Source organism: Bidens hawaiensis, unplaced genomic scaffold, assembly GCF_021521415.1.
Source record: "Bidens hawaiensis isolate Kalapana, Puna unplaced genomic scaffold, B.hawaiensis_p1.1 tig00034715_1, whole genome shotgun sequence".
Taxonomy (NCBI): domain Eukaryota; kingdom Viridiplantae; phylum Streptophyta; class Magnoliopsida; order Asterales; family Asteraceae; genus Bidens; species Bidens hawaiensis.
The window spans coordinates 43,596-67,668 of NW_027505334.1; the positions used below are offsets into that span (position 1 = coordinate 43,596).

The following is a 24,073-nucleotide window of genomic DNA, read 5'->3' on the forward strand; positions in this document are numbered from 1 at the left end:
GTTAAATACCCTTTGTATGGTTTGTAAGTTCTGGTTCGGTCCTTGATTTGAGGTCCAACCTTTGTGTTTAATGAAATTTTCTGTTCAAAAAAAAAAAAACAACCAATCTTTTTTAAGGGCTAAGCTAACCCATGTGTGTAGGATATTAGGATACGGTTAGTTTGCAATAGTATAAAGATTTTTGAAGCGGCTATATGTCAATGTCACCATTCGAATTGGATCAACCTCTAAATATTTGTATCCACTTTGGATATGGACACATGCTTAAAAATTCGGTGTAGTTTACATGTTTTTCTTATTACCAACCGGGCAACCATAATGTATTGCTTTTATTGTCATCACTAACAATATAGACAAAGTGTTGTTTGTTGTGCTTAAACAAACATGTAAAATACCCAAAATTATAAATTTTTACAAGAGAGAGTAAATGTAATAATTTTGTTGGGGAATTTGTGATCAAGGCATGAATAATCTAAGTCGTGTGATAATTCTATATTAAAATTATTTTTAATTCAAATACTCAATCAGATAAAACTCGGACTTACACATGACCAGTTGGTCTAGTAGTATGGTGTAACTGGCCCTTACAAATATGAGATTGTATATTCAAAACCTTGCAAATGTAACGTATAGGTAGAATTTTGTCATTAAAAAAAGATAAAACTCATACGAGAAAAGAAATTTGTATGTAATTTTAGAGTGAATTATGAACCAGCGTGCGACCAAAAAGATGATTGAATTTCAAATTTCAGTTATCCAACATAAATGAGATTAGAGTTTGGAAACTGCAATTACAGTTATCCAATTTAAATTTCAAATTCAATTAAAATTCGCCAACTTTGGCTTAGGATTTATGTGTGAAAAAAAATCCATAAATTCATTTTTCAATGAATTCTCAACATAGCGATAATAGTCAAAATGCTCGACCCAGTCAATAGGGGTGTGTATGAAACTGAAAAAACGAACCAAAACCGATTAGAAACCGACGGTTCAGTTTTAAACTTTAGCAAAAACTGAAATATTGGTTTTGGTTTGGTTTTGTATTATATTAAGAGCTTAAAAAACCGAACCGAACCGAACCGAAATAACCATAATATCTTAACCTAACCATTTAAACAAAATCTACCGATGAGTATTTGTTTAGTTTTTAACATATGGTTAAAGGTTATAACAAATATGTTTTGTTTCTACACAAAGTTAATAACTAATAATACTAGTACTTTTAGTTTTGATTTTGAAGAATTTATTTTAAATGTATATTTTATCAGCTTTTAGTATTTGATGTTCTATTAATCATTAGTTTATAGCAAAAATTATTATGTCCAATTTCAATATCTTGGGTCAAGTTTTTTTTTTTTTTGCCCAAAAAGTTTTGGCTCGATTAGCAAAACCGAAAAAACCACATCCAAAACCGAACCGAACCCAAAAACTGAAAAAACCGAAACCAAACATTTAGTTTTCGGTTATTTTAGTCAAAAACCGTACTGAATCACACCACGCACAACACCCTACCGCCACAGGCTACCAGTCAGGGAATAACGCATGTTGCCCACCTAGAATCCTCATTGGTTAGGAGTTTCGTCTCTGAAATATTGATAACTCAACAAAAAGGATGAAAATGTAAAAGAAAAAAACTTCAAAGGACTCTTTAGCAATCAGCTTGATAATAACTTCCTATTTGACTAGTTTTCAATCAATCAATCATACCCAGTGAAGACCCACAACAACAAAGCTATAAGTAGGGTTTGGAGAGAGTGGGATGTAGGCACACCGTACCTCTATCCAAAGGGATAAAGAGGTGGCTTCCAGAACAATATAAGGAAATCAAAGTTCAACAAGAAATAATAATAATAATAATCTATACTATATATAATACACCAAACAAGGGCAAATTAAGACACCCATTTTTAAGTAATTTACAACATTTAAAGCATGAGGTACATGTGTTAGTAAGGGTAAACTTGTCTTTTAAATACAATTCATTCAACTTACAAATTTGGTCCCTCATCTTTAACTGTATTATGTTTTTAATTTAAGTTGTAAACTAACTTCTCACCCATGATTTTTAAACGATTACAGCCTTTTCAAACGTTAATATTTTTATAAAAAAAATTACACCATAAAAACGAGCATTTTATTCTCTTTAATTTGGATATGATATTGTTATAATTTTTTTCATTTTAAATAAATTAATATGTTACGTAGGGGTGTTCGGTGTTGGTTTTGATGGTTTTAAGTTAAACTTGTGAGTCCAACCGTTAATACTGATTTTTTTGTCGTCCAAAACCAAACTCAACCATTGAAAGTTGAAACAAAATCGTTACTAACGGCCTGGTTCCAGTTTGGTTTCACAGTTTAAACTTTAATAATAAATTTAGTTTAAAATAATTATTAATTTAAATGTACCATCAATATTAACTAAACACCAACATAATATGATACTTGAAAGAATCATAAATAAAAAATGATATTTTTAGCCACATAAATAGTAATATTATTGGAAGATCTAGGACGTGAAATAATAACAACATAGATCACAAAATGAATCATACTGCAATTAGGTTAATTTGAAGTTGTATAACCAAGTTATTTGTAATAAAAAGATTATGTTCAATTAAATTTTAACTATATCTAATATATATTACAAAACGTATCTAATAATTAATAATAAAAAACATTAAAATGCATTCAACATTTACAGTCTGGTATGGTTTCTTATGGCCGGTTGCCAGTATAAACCGCGAACCAACCGTTCACTACGTTTTGAAAATTTTGAAACCGACCAACAAACCGAAAGTAAAAAAAGAAAAAGAAAAAAGAAGTCAAACCAATGACCGGTTTAAACGATTTCAAGGTTTTAACCGAACCATAAAACACTTATATTTGTTACATGATTAACAGGTTCAAACACCCGCTGCATCGCGCGTGCACCATTCTAGTAATAATAATATATATGGGGAGATAATACCAATAAACATTATTCTGTGTGACCAGAATAATAATAAGGTAAATAGACGCCTATTCGGCTAGTTTTGCGGATATAATATTTGACAACCAAAGGAGAGTGTAGCAATGGCGTATGCGAACTCTACTCTTTCTCGTACTACCTTCACTACCACTAACAACCGGCGGGATACTATCTCGGCAACCTTCCGGCCACCCAATTCGTCCGACCGACGGTCCATTTTCTCTTCGAATTATCAATACAAACCTCCTCCGGCCATGGCCGTTCAAGCTCAGCCCAAACGCGGAGGATTATTATTACAAAAGAACGAAGAGGAGGAAGAAGTAGCTTCACGTAAGGTTTCTCTTATTAATTCTCGTTATTATTATTTGTTAATATGTTTTGGGGATTTCGAATATTTGGAGGAAAGTTAGAATTAATGAAACCGAACCCGTAGTCAAAGGTTCTGAAACAAAAACCGACGGTTTGGTTTTATGTATTTGTAAAAACCTGACTTACCGGCCGGTTAAGGTTTTGCATATATTAGAAACCAAAAAACCGGCCATAACCAAATTTATAGATTTTAACCATTTGTTTTAAATAATTTATTATAGGATTTTTAATGAATGCGTAACTCAAGTATTTTAGTCCAAATGTAGAATAATCAGTTATTTATTTATCAACAAAGTGATTTAGGACTAAATTCATTATTTTGTGCCAGATAGATTTTTCTATCAAAAATTTAAAATCTCAAATGGCAAAACCGAAAACTTAAAAACCGAAACCAGACGGTTTCTTAAAAATTCAAAAACCGAAGTTTTGGTTTGGTTTTAGCTCAAAACCAACCCAAACTGAACCGTGCCCCTAGTTCTAATATGATAATACGTCATAGCATATTATTTCCAGATTGTAAAGTTCATTATGACTATGATTGTCATTTCAGCGGCTGATATGCAATTTGAAGCTCCACTGAAAATTGTGATGTATCCAGACCCCATACTGAGGGCAAAGAACAAGCGTGTTGTTACATTTGATGAGAACTTGAAGAAGCTAGTAGACGAGATGTTTGATGTAATGTACAAGTAAGTTTTCTTTCCCATGCAGTGTTGTATTTGCTCATGATTTATGTGCTGGGCTGTTCACTGTTAGTTGATGATTTCATAATAATTTGCTTTTGGGGACGGTTATTGCAATTTGTGAAGCATGTTTTATCATGAGAGGAGTTAATGCCAAGAATTATATTTGGGTTATATGTATTCACTGTAATTAGTCAAATGGGTCAAAAAATATAATTAGGTAAAGCAATATGCGGGTAGAAACACTTAGTACATGTGAAGCAATATTCCAGTGATTCCACAATAAAAACATAAATGACTCTTTTAAGCCACGGTAAATTCAATAATAAGGAGAAGAAAAGGAGCATAAATGTAAACCTTGCCGCTACTATGCAACAAGTAATTCACCCGTCCAACGTTTATCTCGTACCTCTGGATGAGAATCTTCTTGAGCCAACACCTGTCTTAAAGAGAAAGTTGTAAAAGTTGCAAGTATTTAGTAACAATTATGCAAACTGTTTTTTAGTGACACACTGACGCCACAAATGTGTATTAAACTTTTTCTTATCAAGAAACAATATAATGCAAAACAAAGAAGAAAGGAAAAAAGAAATATCAGTGTCAAACCCACCCATAGAAGGAGTTTATTTTACTGTGCAAACCATAGTTTTTTTCTTTAAAACGTATGACATGCTGATTTTGAAGTGACGGTTTGCTTGTTGAGACTTCTTGGTTTACTATCACATTGAACATTTATAGGTATTTTGCTCAAGGTTTTTACTACTACAAGTCATATTAGAGCTCACAAGAAAGTTGGTCCAGTTTGATTTTTATTGCGTAAAAAATGTTTACGGTTTTCTCATCTCACTGAATGTCCAATACTCCAATTCCATGCCACGTGGCACCAAAATGCCTCAAGGCTTTTAGCTTCACTTATTAGATATATAGATTATGGCAAACCTTGTGATTGTAACAATACTTATGTGTCCACAGAACTGATGGCATTGGGCTCTCAGCACCCCAAGTTGGAGTTAATGTTCAACTTATGGTGTTTAATCCAGCTGGTGAACGAGGTGAAGGAGAGGAGATTGTTCTTGTAAACCCACGACTCGTCAAATCTTCTAAAAAAGTGGCCCCATTTACAGAAGGCTGCTTATCCTTTCCAGGGATCAATGCTGATGTGGTGGTAATAACATCTACAATTTTTACTACTTCATATGATTATTTTAAATTGGTTATAAATTTATCATAATCGTTGTTGCACACCTTTGTGACTGCACTTTGACTTTGACTTTGCAGAGGCCAGAAGCTGTTAAGGTTGATGCACAAGACATTACTGGTGCAAAGTTTTCAGTTAGCTTGTCACGTCTCCCCTCACGGGTTTTCCAACACGAGTTTGATCATTTGGAGGCAAGTTAATCAATACCTGTTACTTGTAATTGGACTACAACCAACAAAGACACTTTTTTAACCATTTGAAAATAATTATATATCATAAACATTTTTACAACTTTAGTTTCTAAGCTTTATCTAAGGATGTTGGTTGATTGTTTCGATGATCTACAGGGAATACTTTTCTTTGACCGAATGACTGCAGAAGTTGTCAATAGTATCCGTGCCGAACTACTGGTGAGTTAATATAGTTATCGACTTAATATTTACAATGTCAGAAGTGGAAAATAAGTGGGTTGGGTAACTGGTCTAAATGGGTACGGGTCAAAACAGGTCGGGTCGGATTGGGACAACAACAATTCTTTCTCTCTTTAAATATCAGCATTATTTCCTAAGGATGTTGGTTGATTGTTTTGATGATACTCAACAGGCATTGGAACAAAAATATGAGGATAGGACCGGACTGGTGAGACCAGAAAGTGTAGAAACGCGCAAAAGATGGAAAGCAGCTACTGGATTTGGAAAATCTTGATACGGGTGAGGGCATTGTTGTAATTATACTACACTCGAATAATTTCTTTTGTTTAGATTGGCTGAAAACTTATGAAGATATAAAAGTATGAGTGTAGTTTTAGAGCATATACATGGATATATAAAAAAATACAGTATTATTTAAAAATCTACACATGAATTTAGCTGGAAATAAGTCAATAACAACTTTAAAGAACCATACACTAGATGGTTTTTAATACCCAACATACACATGACATGATACTTTAGAAATCAATGATTTTACATATGCACATGTGTAGTTCTTGAATCTTGACCTCTAATGTCGACGACAACATAAAAAATAAAAATAAATGTAATAGCATTGTACCCAAAATTCTTAACTGGGTGTGTTAATTTCTGCATGGTTTTGTTGCTTTTGTTTTGATATTTTCAAGATTTACTAAATATGGTATATGAACGAATTATAACCGATGAATCTTCAGTATATGATAAATTGAGAGAAAAGGATATTTTAGGGGTGTTAATGAAGAATTAAGATAATATACCTATACTGTTTTTATAGTTTTAATATAATTTTCTTAATATTTAATTTAATTACAAAAATATCATCAAAATTTTTAATCATTTAACCATATCAATCAGCAGTATGAGTGAACTATTAAAGTTCAGACAAATTTTGAAGTTTTGAAATGTAGTTATGTTCATGGACAATTGGACCCTATCTTCTTCGTCGGTGTCTTCATTCTTTCTTCCTTTATTTTTATAATAATCCTTTGAGACAAACTATAGGTTCATAGCTATATCATCCACATGTCATGTCATTATTATGACAAATCATTATTTTCTTTCCCGTTCATAATGTAAAACTATTTTCTTAGAATATATCAACATGGGTACCTCCAAACCTTATTCTCTTGATCTCTTCCTTAGAGCATGTATAACGGGAAGGTCCGACCAAAGTCTGAATGAACGGAGATGAGGTGGCGGCCTAGCCCCACCGTTGTGGGGTAGTGTCCGGGCATGATAGGTCCATGGATTTAGACATGGAACGAACTTGATTATGGGCCCAGTTAAAAAATAAATTATTTAATCTCCCTTTATATCTACTTCTAGGCTTTTAATATATTTTTAAGAATATAGGTTTAAACTCTAAATAAAATTTTATTAAATTAAAAAATACATAACAAATCCTAAGAATAAAAATTATATAGAGCAAATATTACTTAAAGTAAAAATTGCATGAAGTTTTAACACATAATAAAAACCTGAATCCGTATTGTACTTCTTTTCCCATGGATCATCTATATCTTATTTGTTATGCACGATGTTAACAACGTTTTCCTTTGTGTCTGAGAATTCTATTCACATGAAATGACAATCTTGAACTGTTTTGAGCTAAATTTCGGTTTAGACATATCCCTTGAAAAACTTTTTTTCAAATAAATCATTTTATTTTAAAATTTGTATGTAATAGTCCTTTAGCTATAGAATATATATCTTTTGATTTATAACATATATAAAAACGTTAATCATATGAAGTTTGACTCTCGGTACTCATATTATCTTTTTTGTTCAGAAAAACAAAGACATATTTTATCGTATATGTCCTTTATCTTTATAAATTTAGTATTGAGGATGATCTTATAAAACTTTTATCTAAATTCTTTATCTTCTTTTGTAATCAATAATGTAATTATTATTCAAGTTGAAAAAATGAAAGGTTTTGAAATGATAATTCATATCTAAGAAAACAAAAACATGTTACTATCATCTCCATTAATTCTTTGATGTTACTTGTTTTTACTGATCCAATCACTCAAGCATCGTTATTAATATTAATAATTTGATTTAAAGATTTTAAAGCTAACATATTATTCACTAGTCATTACTAGCCCACTCTGGTTTTTAAATAAAAGTTGTCAGTTCGGCTCCCGAGCTCACCCCATTTTTGTCACATCGTGTGTTACGCACTTACGTAAGAGAGTTATGCTCTTGTGGTGGCACAACGATTGTCAAGTGATAGCCGACGGTATGGTTTTCCAGGAGAATGTTCAATCCAAACTTTAAAAGTCAGCATGTGTCGAATTAAGATAATATAGTCTGGACAAAATATGACAGTGATACTTTCTAAATTTAAAAAGAACGGTAGTCTAAATACAAAAATATTGTCTTTCTAAAGAAAATCATCCAACCTCGTTTCAACCAGATCAACGGCTACGACATAACCAACTGCAACATTTATTTAAACCACTCAAAAACTCCCACGTGATCAGTATGTACGTATATTATATACACTTACGGACCTCTAAACTCTCCCCAAATCATATTTCATAAACTCATTTCAAGTCCGTCCGTTGTGAAAATAATAATAATAATAATAATTAGATTACTAATTACAGAGTCATAATTGAGTCAAAACTTGTCTCTGAAGCGTCATAATCAACTTTTAGGGTTTTATTTTCTGGTCTGGTGTTGAATTTGATCGGCGTTCTGCATATTCCGAGCTGTTTTTAGGTGCGTATACTAATTATTATTATTATTATCCGCCTGTTGAATTGAGTTAGTTGTTTTATGTGATCATTTTACCTTTAAATGCTATCATAGGGTTTACTTATTGTTGCTGTTTGGAATTTAGGTCTTCAAGCTTCAGAAGCTAGCTAGATATTTATAAGAATTAGTATATGTTTGGATAATATTACATGAGCTAGAAATGAACAGTTTAATTATACAAAAAACATGATGGCAAAAGCTTAAGTACCTGTGATTGACATTTAACTAATCTGTTTCTAGCCTAAATGTCTAATGAACATATATATAGTTGATCAATTCTTAGATTTTATGTGGTAGAACTTTATGTGCATAAAAAGATTGGATTCCTTAGGCAGCTGGATTTTATTAGTGATGTAGTTTTAGTCTGAAATATGGTAGTGTAACGATATGTACAAAAAGCGACTGAAGTGTCTAATCGTTTAGGAATTAGGGGATTATTAGGTATTTTCTAAGATTAGATATGTTAATCATCAAACATAGTGGAAGGCTGAGCTTCCACAGAAAAGGAATTATGTAAAATGAGATGAAAGAAGCACTACACAGCCAGTAATACCATTTAGTGAAACAGTTTCTTTTTCACTTGGTACCAGTTATTTTTTTTAGATTACTCCAAATTGACACATTTTTTGTACAAAATAGTGCACAAATTAAGTTCTTTTTTTGATTGGACTGAAAATTGGAGATATCGATATATAGAAAACTCATTACATATCCATATCGTAAATAAATTAACATATAATAAATAAATTAAGAAATAAATAAATATAAATTAAGTAATAAATAAATTAAGAAGTCAGAAAGTTATTCAAAAATTTTTAACACGGAATGAATTAGTTTCAACACGTCATTAATTTGAACTAAAAATCTTATATCTGGCCTTCCCGAAAAACAGAAAAATTTTTCATTCTTGTAATTGTAAAGGTCGATGGGGAAAAGAAGACTCCCCACCACCAAAATTTGAGTGAAAATATACTAAAAAGAAAGAAAAAATTTTGTATTTTTTTCTTGATTCTTCTTTTTTCCGAAAACAGAAGAATTCTTTTCTAAAATGAAGGGTCTATTTCATATTGATTAGAATAGGGACTGCCAATTGTTCATTTTAGATTAACTTTGATATTAACAAATTACTGAGACTTTTTTTTTTTTTTTTTTTTAGTCAAATCCATTCTGATTATTCCGATATTTTAGGACTTATATTTTAGGACTTATTTGTTTGTCGTACAAAAAAACTTTTTGAATTACCGGTAGAAAGAGATTTCCCTAATGACAAAGCTTTTAACGACGCCCCATATCCTTTCCTTTTCCAAATATTTTTACGAATACGCTTTTTTGATATCGAAGTACGTTTTTTTGGAACTGCCATTTAAAAGTTACTCGTTGTTATAGTTGGATGTGAAAGACATCTATTGTTCAAAACGAATTCTTTTTTCTTATTCATTATCTATATCTATTTTTTGTCTAAATAAGATTCTTTTCATAAAAAAGAAATTTAGATTTAGATATGTCAAAGATCGGTGAAAATTTTATAAAAAATGACTCAAAATAACAAAATTTTGATTCCATACGCTATTAGTAAATCCAAACATTTTGGTTTGGAACTTTTAGTTCTCGTTGTTTATCTCTCAAAGTTATCTCTTTATAATCTACTAAATCAAACTTAATAAAATCAATAAAGAACCTAAAAGACCCTTATTTTACTCATTCTATACTTTATTTACATAGAATAAAATCCCTCAAAGGATTATAAACTTTTGACTGAAAAATTGAGTCTTTTTTTAGTCAAACTTGAGAAAACAATAAACCTTCAATTTGAAAATTTGAACGAGACTATTAATAAATCTGTTAAAGGATACGTGGTTTCATAAAAAATATCTCAGTCATTTTTTATTCTTTATCGATCAAAAAAGTTCATTTTAGATCTATAATCTTCTAAACTTTACTAATAAATTGTTTTGATTGAAAAGCAATCCCATAATGAATTAGTTAATGAGTTGGAATAAACTAACTAAAATCAAGGTTTTTTTTCATTAGACCGATGCTCTTAGTTAATCATATAATTCATATCAGGATAAAGTACTCTTTTTAGCTTAAATTTAGATCCTTGCTCTATTGTTATTTTACTATTATCAGTATTCGTTTTTATATGTCACTTGGGCATATAAGTTGACCAATTATAACTTCTTTTTTTTTTTTTTTGAACGATTTTAAAAAGACTCAGAATCAATACTAATATAAAATGATTCAATAAGTTAGTGCATATCTTGATTTTTTATTCACTTTTTTCGAAATAGGCAAGATCCGGTGAATCGGAAACAATTAATTAAGAATAAAATTTTTTTTTATGGAACAGACATATCAATATGCGTGGATAATACCTTTTCTTCCACTTCCAGTTCCTATGTTAATAGGGCTAGGACTTCTTCTTTTCCCGACGGCAACAAAGAGTCTTCGTCGTATGTGGGCTTTTCAGAGTGTTTTATTGTTAAGTATAGTCATGATTTTTTCTATCAATTTGTCTATTCAGCAAATAAATAGCAGTTCTGTCTATCAATATGTATGGTCTTGGATTATCAATAATGATTTTTCTTTAGAATTCGGATACTTGATCGATCCACTTACTTCTATTATGTCAATATTAATCACTACTGTTGGAATTATGGTTCTTATTTATAGTGATAATTATATGTCTCATGATCACGGATACTTGAGATTTTTTGCTTATATGAGTTTTTTCAGTACTTCCATGTTGGGATTAGTTACTAGTTCAAATTTGATACAAATTTATATTTTTTGGGAATTGGTTGGAATGTGTTCGTATCTATTAATAGGATTTTGGTTCACACGACCTGTTGCAGCAAAGGCTTGTCAAAAAGCATTTGTAACTAATCGTGTTGGTGATTTTGGTTTATTATTAGGCATTTTAGGGTTTTATTGGATAACGGGGAGTTTCGAATTTCGTGATTTATTCCAAATATTCAATAACTTGATTTCTAATAATGAAGTCAATTTTGTGTTTGTTACTTTGTGCGCTGTTCTATTATTTGCCGGTGCGATTGCTAAATCTGCGCAATTTCCCCTTCATGTATGGTTACCTGATGCAATGGAAGGGCCGACTCCTATTTCGGCCCTTATACATGCTGCTACGATGGTAGCTGCGGGAATTTTTCTTGTAGCTCGACTTATGCCTCTTTTCATAGTCATACCCCACATAATGAATTTTATCTCTTTGATAGGGATAATAACAGTTTTTTTCGGAGCTACTTTAGCTCTTGCTCTAAAAGACATTAAGAGGGGTTTAGCCTATTCCACAATGTCTCAATTGGGTTATATGATGTTAGCTTTAGGTATGGGGTCTTATCGCAGTGCTTTATTTCATTTGATTACTCATGCTTACTCCAAAGCATTATTGTTTTTAGGATCGGGATCCGTTATTCACTCAATGGAAACTCTTGTTGGATATTGTCCAAAAAAAAGTCAGAATATGGTGCTTATGGGAGGTTTAACAAAACATGTACCAATTACTCAAAATTCTTTTTTATTAGGTACACTTTCTCTTTGTGGTATTCCACCCCTTGCTTGTTTTTGGTCCAAAGATGAAATTCTTAATGATAGTTGGTTGTATTCACCTATTTTTGCAATAATAGCTTGGTCCCCGGCGGGATTAACCGCATTTTATATGTGTCGGATCTATTTACTTACTTTTGAAGGGCATTTAAACGTTCATTTTCAAAATTACAGTGGAAAAAGGAATACTCCCTTGGATTCAATATCTCTATGGGGTAAAGAAGGTTCAAAAATAAGTAACAAAAAATTTCGTTTGGTAAAATTATTAAAAATGAAGAAGAGTGGACGTCCTTCTTTTTTTTTCAAATAAAGCATATAAAATGGATGAAAGTGTAAGAAATCTGATCCAACCCTTTCTTTCTATTTCAAATTTTGGCAATACCAAGACTTCTTTTTATCTTTATGAATCGGATAATACGATGTTATTCCCAATACTTATATTAATTCTATTTACTTTGTTTGTTGGATTCTTAGGAATTCCTTTCAATCAAGATGTGGATATATTATCCAAATGGTTAACCCCGTCTATAAATCTTTTACATAAAAATTCAAACAATTCAATAGATTGGTATGAATTTTGTAAAGATGCAGTTTTTTCAGTCAGTATAGCCTCTTTCGGAATATTTATAGCACTTAGGCAGCTGGATTTTATTAGTGATGTAGTTTTAGTCTGAAATATGGTAGTGTAACGATATGTACAAAAAGCGACTGAAGTGTCTAATCGTTTAGGAATTAGGGGATTATTAGGTATTTTCTAAGATTAGATATGTTAATCATCAAACATAGTGGAAGGCTGAGCTTCCACAGAAAAGGAATTATGTAAAATGAGATGAAAGAAGCACTACACAGCCAGTAATACCATTTAGGGAAACAGTTTCTTTGGCACTTGGTACCAGTTAATTTTTTTTTTCATGGTGTTCTAGATATTACCTTAGGACATATCATTATTTGTTTTGATGACTGTGAGATTTTACGGGTTCCATTAGAAACTTGTGCTCCAGGTTACAGGTGACATCCTGGATTAGATGCTGCTGCCAAAAAAATATTAAAGTCTTGCCTATAGTTAATTTCCTTTCATTTGCTCTAGTCAATCACTTTAATATTTTCTTTTATTACTTATCTGGCATGTGCTCTTTAGCACCTTTGGTCCAACTATTTCATCCAAAGTATTGTACCATTGATGAAATGATTCAATGAGTTGCGGATAACCACTTTGCATGAATCCAGCCATTGTCTTGTTTCACAGTAGTCATACTCATCATGCATCGTGTCCTGAACATGTGTCATGTTGCATGTTCCAAAGCAATATATTTTAGTAACAATTAGTAATTTACTGTAAGCAAATGTGATTCATATTTAACTGCAGTAGTCTAGTAGAGTGCAAAATGAAACTAGATGACTCTTGTTATCAGTACTTATCAACTAAAACCCCAGATGTGACAATACAACTGTTTAGCAATATTTGATATTTTGACTTATGCAACAGCCACTTCAGTGTAACTTTGTTCTCAGTTCTCACTATTAGATAACATAGTGTGATCTTATTCGGCAATGTGTGTGCGTGTGTCTGTGTTTATTTAATGGGGATATTACAGATTGAGCTTGGTTTATAGACCCAAAATAACTTGTAAGGAACAAAAAGCCAAAAAAAGCTAGAAGGATTCATATACTATTTTCATTGAGAATGCCTAAATATCACACGTTGCACCATGGTTCATGTACCATAATATGGGTTTGAAGTAGATGTGCCATATCTCATGTACCATATTGGTTTCACTATACAGATGTCTGTTTGCATGAGTGGTGCTTAAGTGATAAAAGGTACATTACTCGGTCTTCCACAATTATGGCTTCTGGTGGAATGGCTCCACCAACAGTTGCAAAGGTTGATGATGATTCAATGTTTGTTGACAAATTGCCCGAGGAAATTAATGAAATGAAAATTAGAGATGAAAAGGTGGAAAAGGTTGTTCTTGCCTCTTGGTATCTTCAGCATAATATGCTTCTTTATTATACTTTGATCTTCATTGGATGCATCTCTACTACGGTTTCACCTAAAACTAGCCTCTTGTAGGAAATGGAAGCAACTGTGGTGGATGGAAATGGCACTGAAACTGGTCACATTATTGTTACTACTATTGGAGGAAGAAATGGTCAACCCAAACAGGTAACCACCATAATTGTTACTTTATTCCATTTGTTGTTTAATCCCTTTCTGATTTTTTTAAAAACGTATTTGACTGTTCTTTCAGACAATAAGCTATATGGCAGAGCGTGTGGTGGGTCAGGGTTCTTTTGGAATTGTGTTTCAGGTAATACCTTAAGAGACATCTCTTAATTTGAGGATTGGTGTAAATGAGCCATTTATTCTATGGGTCAAAATGAGTTGGATTGGGTTGACTGAAAATTTTTTGATGTCTGCAGGCTAAATGTTTGGAAACTGGAGAAGCTGTTGCAATAAAAAAAGTATTGCAGGATAAAAGATACAAAAATCGGGAACTGCAAACGATGCGACTTCTTGATCACCCAAATGTTGTCTCACTCAAACACTGCTTCTTTTCAACTACAGACAAAGATGAGCTTTATCTAAATTTAGTTCTAGAATATGTCCCCGAGACTGCTTACCGTGTAGCAAGACATTATAGCAAGGCAAATCAAAGGATGCCCATGATTTATGTCAAACTGTACACCTATCAGGTATGTTACATTCATTTTCTATTCCTGCTTTTATTTCCTTTTTGAACTCATAATTATATTATAAATCCAGATTTTCAGAGCACTAGCATATATTCATGCAATTGGTGTCTGCCACCGGGACATTAAGCCTCAAAATCTTCTGGTGAATCCTCATACTCACCAGCTCAAACTCTGCGACTTTGGAAGTGCAAAAGTTCTGGTAATAAGTTTGCATGGCTTTAATTTGCAATGTTATTCTCTGTGCAGTTTTTATAATGTATAAAGTTGCAAGAAATTTGTTTTCTTAATTCATACTGATTTTAATTACTTTACCTTGTCGCAACAGGTGAAAGGTGAACCAAATATATCATACATATGCTCTCGATATTACCGTGCGCCTGAACTTATTTTTGGGGCAACTGAATACACAACTGCAATTGATGTATGGTCAGTCGGTTGTGTTCTTGCGGAACTGCTTCTAGGACAGGTTCTTTCCGATAATAACACCCCATCTTTAATTACTATTATTATTGTTATTAATATCATCATCATCATCATCATTACTATTATAATTTACATTTTTATTGTGCGTATTTGTACTATCTAGCCTCTGTTCCCAGGTGAGAGTGGAGTTGACCAACTTGTGGAGATAATTAAGGTAAGTTATATGCGTTTCCTTTTAATACAAAATAAAAAAAATATATGTATTTCAGTATTTAATAATTTCTGTGTTTGTAGGTCCTTGGTACACCAACCCGTGAAGAAATTAAATGCATGAATCCAAACTACACAGAATTTAAGTTCCCACAAATCAAAGCTCACCCTTGGCACAAAGTGAGTTGCCCTTTTAAACCGTAATTTGATTTGACATACATACATACATATATATATAAATATATATATGAATACTTCATTTCATACATAGATTTTTCACAAGCGGACCCCACCAGAAGCTGCAGATCTTGTTTCAAGACTACTCCAATATTCACCTAACTTGAGGTGCAACGCTGTAAGTGCATCTTTCTCGATTTATATACAACCGGAAGATGATAAAGGAAGGTATAATTAAATAACTTAATGTCCTCAACAGTTGGAGGCATGTATCCACCCGTTCTTTAATGAGCTGCGTGATCCAAACACACGTCTACCTAACGGTCGCCCTTTGCCACCTCTCTTTAATTTCAAGCCTCAAGGTTAGTTAGTTTGTTAGTTATTGGTTTCTTTGTTTTCATGTGAGATTAGGTTATGTTATGTTGACAACACTTGACTGATGATGGTAAATTAACAGAACTAAAAGGGGCATCTTTGGAACTTGTGGCTAAACTCATACCAGAACATGCTCGTAAGCACTGTGCCTTTCTTGGCTTTTAATGAAGTCGTTATCAGCTAAATTATTACTACTATGTATTTTGTTATGTTATGCTATACTGGGTTATGTTATGGTGTTAGATGTGTTTGTTTGTTGTTACTTGTAGCTTTTTTGCTTCCAACTTATGTAAAATGTATGGTATTGTTGTATTATGCGAAAATGGATTATGCATTTATGCTTGCTTATTTATTTAATTCCCAAACTTTTAACAAGCATGGTGTGTTTGGATAAGAAAGTATAACACTATAACAGCTAGTGACATATTTATCGGGCTATTTTAATTATTTTTCGAAGTTGATGTTTTTTTTTTCTTGACATTAGTATCGCACAGAAGACATATTCAAAAGGGTTTAAATGGTAACTTGGTATGATACATGTGGTGCTAAATATAACCATGAGAAGACTGTTTGTACTAGTTTAATATTTTAAGTAAAAGTGAAAATGTAACTAATATGTTGTGTCCCCGGCTGTGTTGTTTGCGGGTGTTTTGGTGTTAGGCTGGCTAGTTTCTTGTTAGTATTTGGTTTTCAATAAAATTGGTTTTAGAAAAAAAACTAATATGTAGACATGAAGACTATCACTGATTGTTTTCTTTTTCATATAAAAAAAACGTAAAGTATGTAATGGCACCGTTATTATTTAGTTTGATTTTTTTAGTCTAACTAAGCTCTCATCATCCATTTCAAATTACTCTTTAACTTGCAAGCTTAACACAACTTTGCATACGTTTGTAGCATCAATATAAGGGCTATAACTATCGAGTCACAATATACTAACACATATAGGCTTATTTAACGCAATAAGTCACTCAAATGCATATTTGAATATTGATTTAATAACTTTGACGATGTGTTTATCTTTAAAATAGCCGCAATATATTTATTTTTTAATAGTCGATATATTAAGAGGCAACATTTGAATCAATTAGCATCAACGTATGTTTGGTTCATTAAAAGAAAATCTTTGGATCATTCATGAAACCTTCTTTTGATAGAGCCTCTGAATCGTTCAGCCTTCTTAATGGTTCAAATGACAATTCCTAAGTTTTAAACACTCTACGCACTCAGCTTGGTAAGTTTAGATTCTAGATAGCATCACCCAAGTTGGGTCATTAACTAAGAATTACATGATTTTAATAAGTATGTTAATTTTGAAAAGAATGTCAATAAATGGATTTATGGCTCATTAAGTTATGACCGATTCAACTTTAACTAAAACAACCTCTAGAGATGCATCATATTTAAGCTACTTGACAAAATTTTTTTTTTTTTGCAATGGTTATAATCATTGAAACACTGATAAGCTTTAAATTCGGGAATATAAAATGTCACGAAACTTTTCAAGTTTCATTGATCTATCAACTCTAGTTAGGTTTCACTTACATGAAAATTTTACGAATACTAGATATCACAAACAACCTGTTTGTTTTGTCATGATGGTTATATCGATTGTAAATTAAAGATAGCTGGATGCTTGTATTATATTCATGGTAAATAATATAACAAAACAATATGAACCTAATGGACTAACTCGGGCTTAGGAGTTCACACACAACGATAACGATAGGAATCAACCTTAAAAATAATAGTAGTTGGATTGATTTTTAGTGTCTCACTCTTACACATTTGAAAATTTCCCTTTATACGAGAGAGGGCGATGTGCACTAAATGCGCCACAAAGCGACTCCCTCTTATCCTACATACAATGCTACACTCCATCGGGCTGTTCTATCTACCATGTTAGGTGTCGTGCCCATATATCTGGGATCTCATTGCCTGACTAATATCTCATGCATTAAATTCATGACCACTTGACGTCTTCTAGGCCAAGTGTCCTCCTTAGGCTTTCTTTCATATGTCCCAATGTTACCGGTCAAAAACATTTCTTACGTCTCTTGATGATGTCAAAGAACATTTCTTTTCTCCGTATGTGTTTCTAGTCATCCTATCTGGACAGACACTCTGACGACTCATCTTGGACCTGAACGATTATAATCAGACGTTTACATATTAATTTAAAACCCGAAAAATTTACACAAACCGAATTACATGAAGAAGTTATGTATTTCTATAAGTTATAATCTATACATGTTTGTTTTTTTAGTTTTTTTTAAGAAAAGTAGCTCGTTGATCGAAGCATATTCTGGTTGCCACTTTGCCATACCAAATTACCATTACCATTACCATTACCATACCATCGTGTCTCTTTCCACTCACTCACTCACTCACTCTGATCGTCCGTTCATTTCATTTCTCTCGACGCTTCCCAGGCGAAGCGGCTTTTTCTCACCGGAGACCAACAACATTTAGAGATAAACAACTACCATTTCCTTTATGTCCTTCTGCATTTTGTTGACCTAATTAATCATCCAATCCACACGCCTTCAGGTAACCATTTGTTTATCACTTGTCTAAAATTAGGGTTTCGATGAGCTTTCAGATGCAATGTGTTGATTTTGCTTCCTCGACTAAACCCTAACCTGCTTAATACGCACTCTATATATCTATATTTCAAAAAATAGGGTTTATTTTAAATTAAGTAAAACGTGTCGATTAAACGTCATAGCATTTTCGTTTTTAAAGACGAACGAGTGTTGTATGCTTATGGTTGAATGTTTATTAGTTTAATGTTTTGAATTTTGGGTTTTTTTATGGTTTCATCACATATATTGTGATGCATGCGTATAGTTTTTAGAGTTTTGTATCTTATGTATGATCTACATTTTGTGTGTAAGAAGTTATCTAGGGTTTTGTTTAACCCGTGAAACACCTGGTTTTCATTTACTGCAAATTAGGGGTTTAACATCACTTACGAGAGCTTGAGCTCAAGCTCGAGCTCGGCTCGTTTTGAGCTTTTTTTCTAAAGCTGGAGCTCGGCTCGTGAGTTGTTTTTTTCAAGCTTGAGCTTGGCTGTGCAGTGTGAAATTAGTAAATAGAAGTCTAAAGGATGTAAAACTTAAAAATACACAAGGCTCGTTAACGAGCTTCTCATACAGGGCATGAGCTCGGGCTCGATAATTAAACAAGCCTTATTTGAGGTTTGGGCTCGGTTCGAGCTCGAAACAGCTCGGCTCATTTAGAGTTTTTTATTGATCTGAGCTCGAGTTTCGAGTTTTTTATTTGAGGTTTTGTTATTTACGTCTGCATTCAGTGGTTAATTTTGTATAGTTATTTTGTGTAGTATATTAGAGTTTGGTTTGCTGATATGGCCACTGCTGCAACTGCAACTTCCACTGGCGTACGCTATGCACCGGAGGATCCTACCCTTCCAAAACCATGGAAAGGTCTAGTAGATGGTAGAACTGGGAATCTCTACTTTTGGAATCCAGAAACTAATGTTACTCAATATCAGAGACCTGCACCTCCACCAGAACAGCAGCCTTCAGATACCTTAAACTCAGCTGTTTCTTCTGAAAAATGCCATGATGATGGTGTCGCTGGTGATGATGTTAGACATGAAAGCATTGGCAATGGTGAATCAAACAAATCGTCTGAAACTAAAGATCAAGAGGTTTGTGTCATTGCTTTCATTTTCTAAGGAATTATCTGCATATTTAATTTGTAAATTTTTGTTGGCATGGGTCGTAGTAGTTTACTGTCTGATCAAAAGGCTGCATGAAACACTTTTACAGTTTTCAGTTTTTAAAGGCCGCATGAAATTGTTCATTTTTGTTTGCTATCTGTTTGAGAAGAATGAGTATGATGTTGATGATTAAATCATAAAGTTGAGATGATATTATTATAGTTATGACTTATGAGTTTCTTATGTAGACTGCTTTTTGTATGCATACTTTTGTAAGTTATTGGTGTATGTAATGAGGTCTCAACACCTTCTTTAAAATGTTCATGTTTTATATTTGTATCTCTGTATGTATGCCAACCGTAAGGTTTGATGTTAAAGTTATGGTTGAACATTTGGTGATTTTAAGTTTCTCTGAACTTACAATTTTTACTTATTTTTAATAAGCTGTTTTGACTTCATGATGCTTTGTGGTTCTAGACAACCTTAAATCTTGTTTTAATTCTATGATAGACTACAAATGGCGGGTCTGATGATACCCCGATAGAGACAGCTGACTTTGGACTGAAAGCTACAAATGGCGGGTCTGATGATAACCCGATAGAGACAGCTGACTTTGGACAGAAAGCTACGAATGACGGGTCTGATGATACCCCGGTAGAGACAGCTGACGTTGGACAGAAAGCTACGAATGGCGGGTCTGATGATACCCCGGTAGAGATAGCTGACGTTGGACAGAAAGCTACGAATGGCGGGTCTGATGATGCCCCAATAGAGACAGCTGATGTTGGGCAGAAAGGGACTCCTGCTGTGGCTCACGTGCCATCAGTTGGAAGTGGTTTATCCCCGGCTGATTATCGACGGCGGCATGAAATAACTGTATCTGTAAGCATCAAATACTTCAAATTATTAACTTGTAAGTTAAATAACACTTTTTTGGTTAATGCATCAAGTTTAGTTTGGTCTTCATTATACTAAGGTAATGATTTGTCTTTGTGGGACCCAGCAGCAGGCGATACCTGATGATATATTATATACAAATATATAATAGTGTATGGTGTTTCGATTTATTTGTTTTATTTTAAAGTTGCTGATACTTGATACTATGTGTTCAGGGGAACAACGTGCCGGCGCCTTTTACATCATTTGAAGCTACTGGGTTTCCTCCTGAGTTACTTAGAGAGGTATAAATTTTGTAAGAGTGATTGATTGTATACACAATCTTATACGGTAGTGCAAATTATATATCTTAAAGATGATTCCTTGTCTTTCTACAGGCGCTCAAGGCCGGCTTCTCTGCCCCAACTCCCATACAAGCCCAGTCATGGCCCATCGCGTTTCAAGATCGTGATATTGTAGCGGTTGCCAAAACAGGTTCTGGAAAGACATTGGGCTACTTGATTCCTGGATTCGCACATATTAAACGAACCTGCAAGAATCCTAAAATGGGTCCCACGGTTTTGGTTCTGTCACCCACTAGAGAATTGGCCACACAGATACAAGATGAAGCTATCAAATTTGGAAAAGCATTACAGATAAATTGCACGGTTTGTTGCTCATTGACGATATTATCTTATTGTTTTTCTAACTGGTGGGACTAATATTATTTTATTTTTTTTTCTATTTGAAGTGTTTATATGGAGGAGCACAAAAGTGTCCTCAACTAAGAGAGCTGGAGCATGGCACAGACATTGTGGTTGCGACACCTGGCCGTTTGAATGATATTCTTGAAATGAAAAAGGTTAGCCTTACTCAGGTTAGTTATTTGGTGTTAGATGAGGCAGACAGAATGTTGGACATGGGATTTGAACCTCAAATAAGGAAAATAGTTAATGCGGTTCCCACACGCCGTCAGACCCTTATGTACACTGCCACCTGGCCAAAGGAGGTTAGAAAAATTGCAGCTGATTTTATGCATAATCTGGTTCAAGTCAACATTGGAAATATCGATGAACTTGTTGCCAACAAATCCATTACACAGGTATGATTGAATGATCTTTAAAGAATGTTGTATATTTAGTAATTGGTTGTGATGCACATGTGCAGCATGTTGAGGTGCTGACTTTCATGGAGAAAAAGCGTCGTTTAGAGCAGATAATAAGATCTCAAGAGCCAGGATATAAAATAATTATATTTTGTGCGACAAAGAAGATGTGTGATCAGCTGGCAGGTAATTTGACTCATCCATTTGGCGCTGCTGCTATTCATGGAGATAAAAATCAGAGTGAAAGAGATCTTGTGCTGAATCGATTTCGGTCAGGGAAGTGTCCTGTGCTTGTTGCAACTGTTGTTGCTGCTCGTGGTCTGGATGTTAAAGATATCAGGTTTGTTATGACTTTTTAATTTATGATCTAAAAATGCAATTGCTCGTCTTTTCATTGTTTTGATGTTTGTGTTGATTGCTTTAAAAGGGTGGTGGTGAACTTTGATTTCCCTACGGGAGTAGAGGATTATGTACACCGCATTGGAAGAACAGGAAGGGTGGGTGCTACTGGAGAAGCTTACACGTTTTTTAGTGACCAAGATGCAAAATATGCCTCGGAACTTGTTAAAGTTTTGGAAGGAGCAGAACAACGTGTCCCTCAAGAACTTTGGGAAATGGCTTCACGTGGTGGTGGTGGTGGAATGGGTGGGAAGATCTAGACGGTGGAGCTCAGATGGAGGTGGTGGTTCTAGCTTTGGCGGAGGATATGGTGGTGGTGGTTCTAGCTCTGGTGGAGGATATGGCGGTGGTAGGGGTAGCAGCCGTGACAGGTAACAAAAAAACCATTTTTAAGGAAAGTATTAAGTATTCAACACAATTAAGAGTTACTCTAATAGATTAAATCTTGATTGCAGTGACAATGGTGGCGGCGGTGGGTATCAGGGTAAGAGCTTTCATGAAAACACGTCCAACAATGGTGGAGGTGGAGGTGGGGGCCGCAGTCGTAGTCGTAGCCCGGAGAGGTTTAACAGTGGGGCACCAGCAAAAAGCTTTCACGAGCTTATGATGGAGAGATCCCGGGCTCCACCAAGTACCTAAAAAGTGTATTAGGATTACCACCAATCTGGTGGTGGGTAATTAATGGGATGGTTATTATCATATTTTGTGGCCTAGCTAAGAAGTTGAACACTAGTGTGTGCTATGATGATGTTTTGGGAGCTTCTAACATAGGATGGTTTATTGTAAAGGTTTGTATGCACTTGGATGGATCTATGCAGTGCAATGCTAGGTGATCTAATTTTGTTTATCATGAAACCAAAAGTTTATATTATATATGATCTTTTGGCCTTTATTATTTAGGTCTCATACCATAATGGTATTTCCCTTACATATTAGCTTTATATAGGTCTCATATTACCTTAGGGCTTAGACTTAATTTATTTAGGTCTCATACCATAATGGTATTTCCCTTACATATTTTATTATTATTATTATTATTAGCTTTATATTGCGGTTAAACTGTGACCTTTTTATTAATGTTATTATAATTAGTAGTAGTTTTTTATATAACTGTTAAACTTTGATTTCCTTTTTTTGCTTCGTACACATGTTCTTAGAGCTGAGGGTCTCTCTGGAAGCCACCTCTTTATTCCTTTGGATAGAGGTACGGTGTGCCTACATCCCACCCTCCCCAGACCCTACCTATAGCTCTACTGTCGGTGGGATTTTACTGGGTATGATTGATTGATTGGATCTTTTGGCCTTTATTGATGTCTGCATAATCTGGATTTGGATCATTTCTTTTATGCGATCCTTTTTCTTTCTTTCCATTTTATGCAATGTTCTCGTCGGTTGTGTTCCTTTTACTAATGGGTGGGCGGGCCAAAACAAATCAATTTAGGTACAGATTCAAACAGACCGGGCCAGGTTTGTTGGCTCATGCTGTCTTGGTTTTCTTTGTATAAGTTACTTGATGCGTTAGTTACGACTGCAGCAACAAAGCTGTGTGTGTAAAGCGATTTAGTTTAACTAGGTTTAACCTGTTTCTCCGTCCTGGCTTCCTTTATCTAACGTTTTGAGATAAAACATGAAGGTCCAACTCCTAAAGTAAATTGGTCATAAAATTGTCGCATCTATATTTCAACTAGTTTGTTTCTTTTCTTTTCACATTAATTTTATGAAATGAGCTAGACGCGCACAAAAAAACCGGTTCCGGAACCTAACTGGTGGAACGGAACCGGAACCGGTTCCGGTTGGAACAATACCCGGTTTGGGTATTTTTGTACCCGAAAATCGTACCCGGTTCTCATATTTATATGTCAGTACCGGTTCCAACCCGGTTCCTACCCGGTTCTTAATTGGAACCGGTTTGGTTCGTACCCGGAATAACCGGTTCCGACGGGTTTTTTTGAAGGGTCAAACAAAAGTCAAACTAGCCGTTGGAACCGGTTCCAACGGTAATATAGCCGTTGGAACCGGTTTTTTTAGACACCAATTAGCCGTGGTTCCAACGGTAATATAGCCGTTGGAACCGGTTTTTAAGACAATAGATCCGTTGGAACCGGTTC

The 24,073-nt window shown here is 33.9% G+C and overlaps 2 protein-coding genes and 1 pseudogene across 3 annotated transcripts; all 3 read left to right on the top strand.

Annotated features, from left to right (window-relative positions):
- The first annotated feature begins 3,072 nt into the window (after positions 1–3,072).
- LOC143612515 (peptide deformylase 1B, chloroplastic/mitochondrial-like) lies at positions 3,073–6,050 on the top strand. The gene is made up of 6 exons (XM_077086482.1): positions 3,073–3,298; positions 3,888–4,026; positions 4,993–5,185; positions 5,299–5,409; positions 5,566–5,628; positions 5,822–6,050. Exons 1-6 carry the CDS (start codon positions 3,073–3,075, stop codon positions 5,921–5,923), a joined length of 834 nt encoding a protein of 277 aa, XP_076942597.1. The 3' UTR covers positions 5,924–6,050.
- A 2,196-nt stretch (positions 6,051–8,246) lies between these two features.
- LOC143612508 (shaggy-related protein kinase epsilon-like) lies at positions 8,247–16,252 on the top strand. The gene is made up of 12 exons (XM_077086478.1): positions 8,247–8,418; positions 13,803–13,984; positions 14,093–14,185; positions 14,271–14,330; positions 14,443–14,715; positions 14,786–14,914; positions 15,041–15,181; positions 15,302–15,352; positions 15,433–15,528; positions 15,620–15,703; positions 15,785–15,887; positions 15,983–16,252. The coding sequence occupies exons 2-12, from the start codon at positions 13,865–13,867 to the stop codon at positions 16,063–16,065; spliced, it is 1,233 nt and encodes a 410-aa protein (XP_076942593.1). The 5' UTR covers positions 8,247–8,418; positions 13,803–13,864; the 3' UTR covers positions 16,066–16,252.
- Positions 16,253–18,390: 2,138 nt separating this feature from the next.
- LOC143612499 (DEAD-box ATP-dependent RNA helicase 14-like) lies at positions 18,391–22,857 on the top strand (annotated as a pseudogene). The gene is made up of 9 exons (XR_013149952.1): positions 18,391–18,450; positions 19,244–19,573; positions 20,096–20,467; positions 20,698–20,766; positions 20,860–21,129; positions 21,213–21,563; positions 21,629–21,906; positions 21,994–22,336; positions 22,421–22,857. The product of XR_013149952.1 is annotated as a DEAD-box ATP-dependent RNA helicase 14-like (transcript).
- The last annotated feature ends 1,216 nt before the right edge of the window (positions 22,858–24,073 follow it).

Excerpts from the sequence above, each read along its gene's own strand:
- LOC143612515 (XM_077086482.1), top strand. The coding sequence starts at position 3,073 with ATGGCGTATGCGAACTCTACTCTTTCTCGTACTACCTTCACTACCACT. Across the intron at positions 3,299-3,887 it reads GGAGGAAGAAGTAGCTTCAC|CGGCTGATATGCAATTTGAA; the intron begins GTAAGGTTTCTC and ends TTGTCATTTCAG. Across the intron at positions 5,629-5,821 it reads GTATCCGTGCCGAACTACTG|GCATTGGAACAAAAATATGA; the intron begins GTGAGTTAATAT and ends GATACTCAACAG.
- LOC143612508 (XM_077086478.1), top strand. The coding sequence starts at position 13,865 with ATGGCTTCTGGTGGAATGGCTCCACCAACAGTTGCAAAGGTTGATGAT. Across the intron at positions 14,331-14,442 it reads CTTTTGGAATTGTGTTTCAG|GCTAAATGTTTGGAAACTGG; the intron begins GTAATACCTTAA and ends TGATGTCTGCAG. Across the intron at positions 15,704-15,784 it reads CTAACTTGAGGTGCAACGCT|TTGGAGGCATGTATCCACCC; the intron begins GTAAGTGCATCT and ends TGTCCTCAACAG.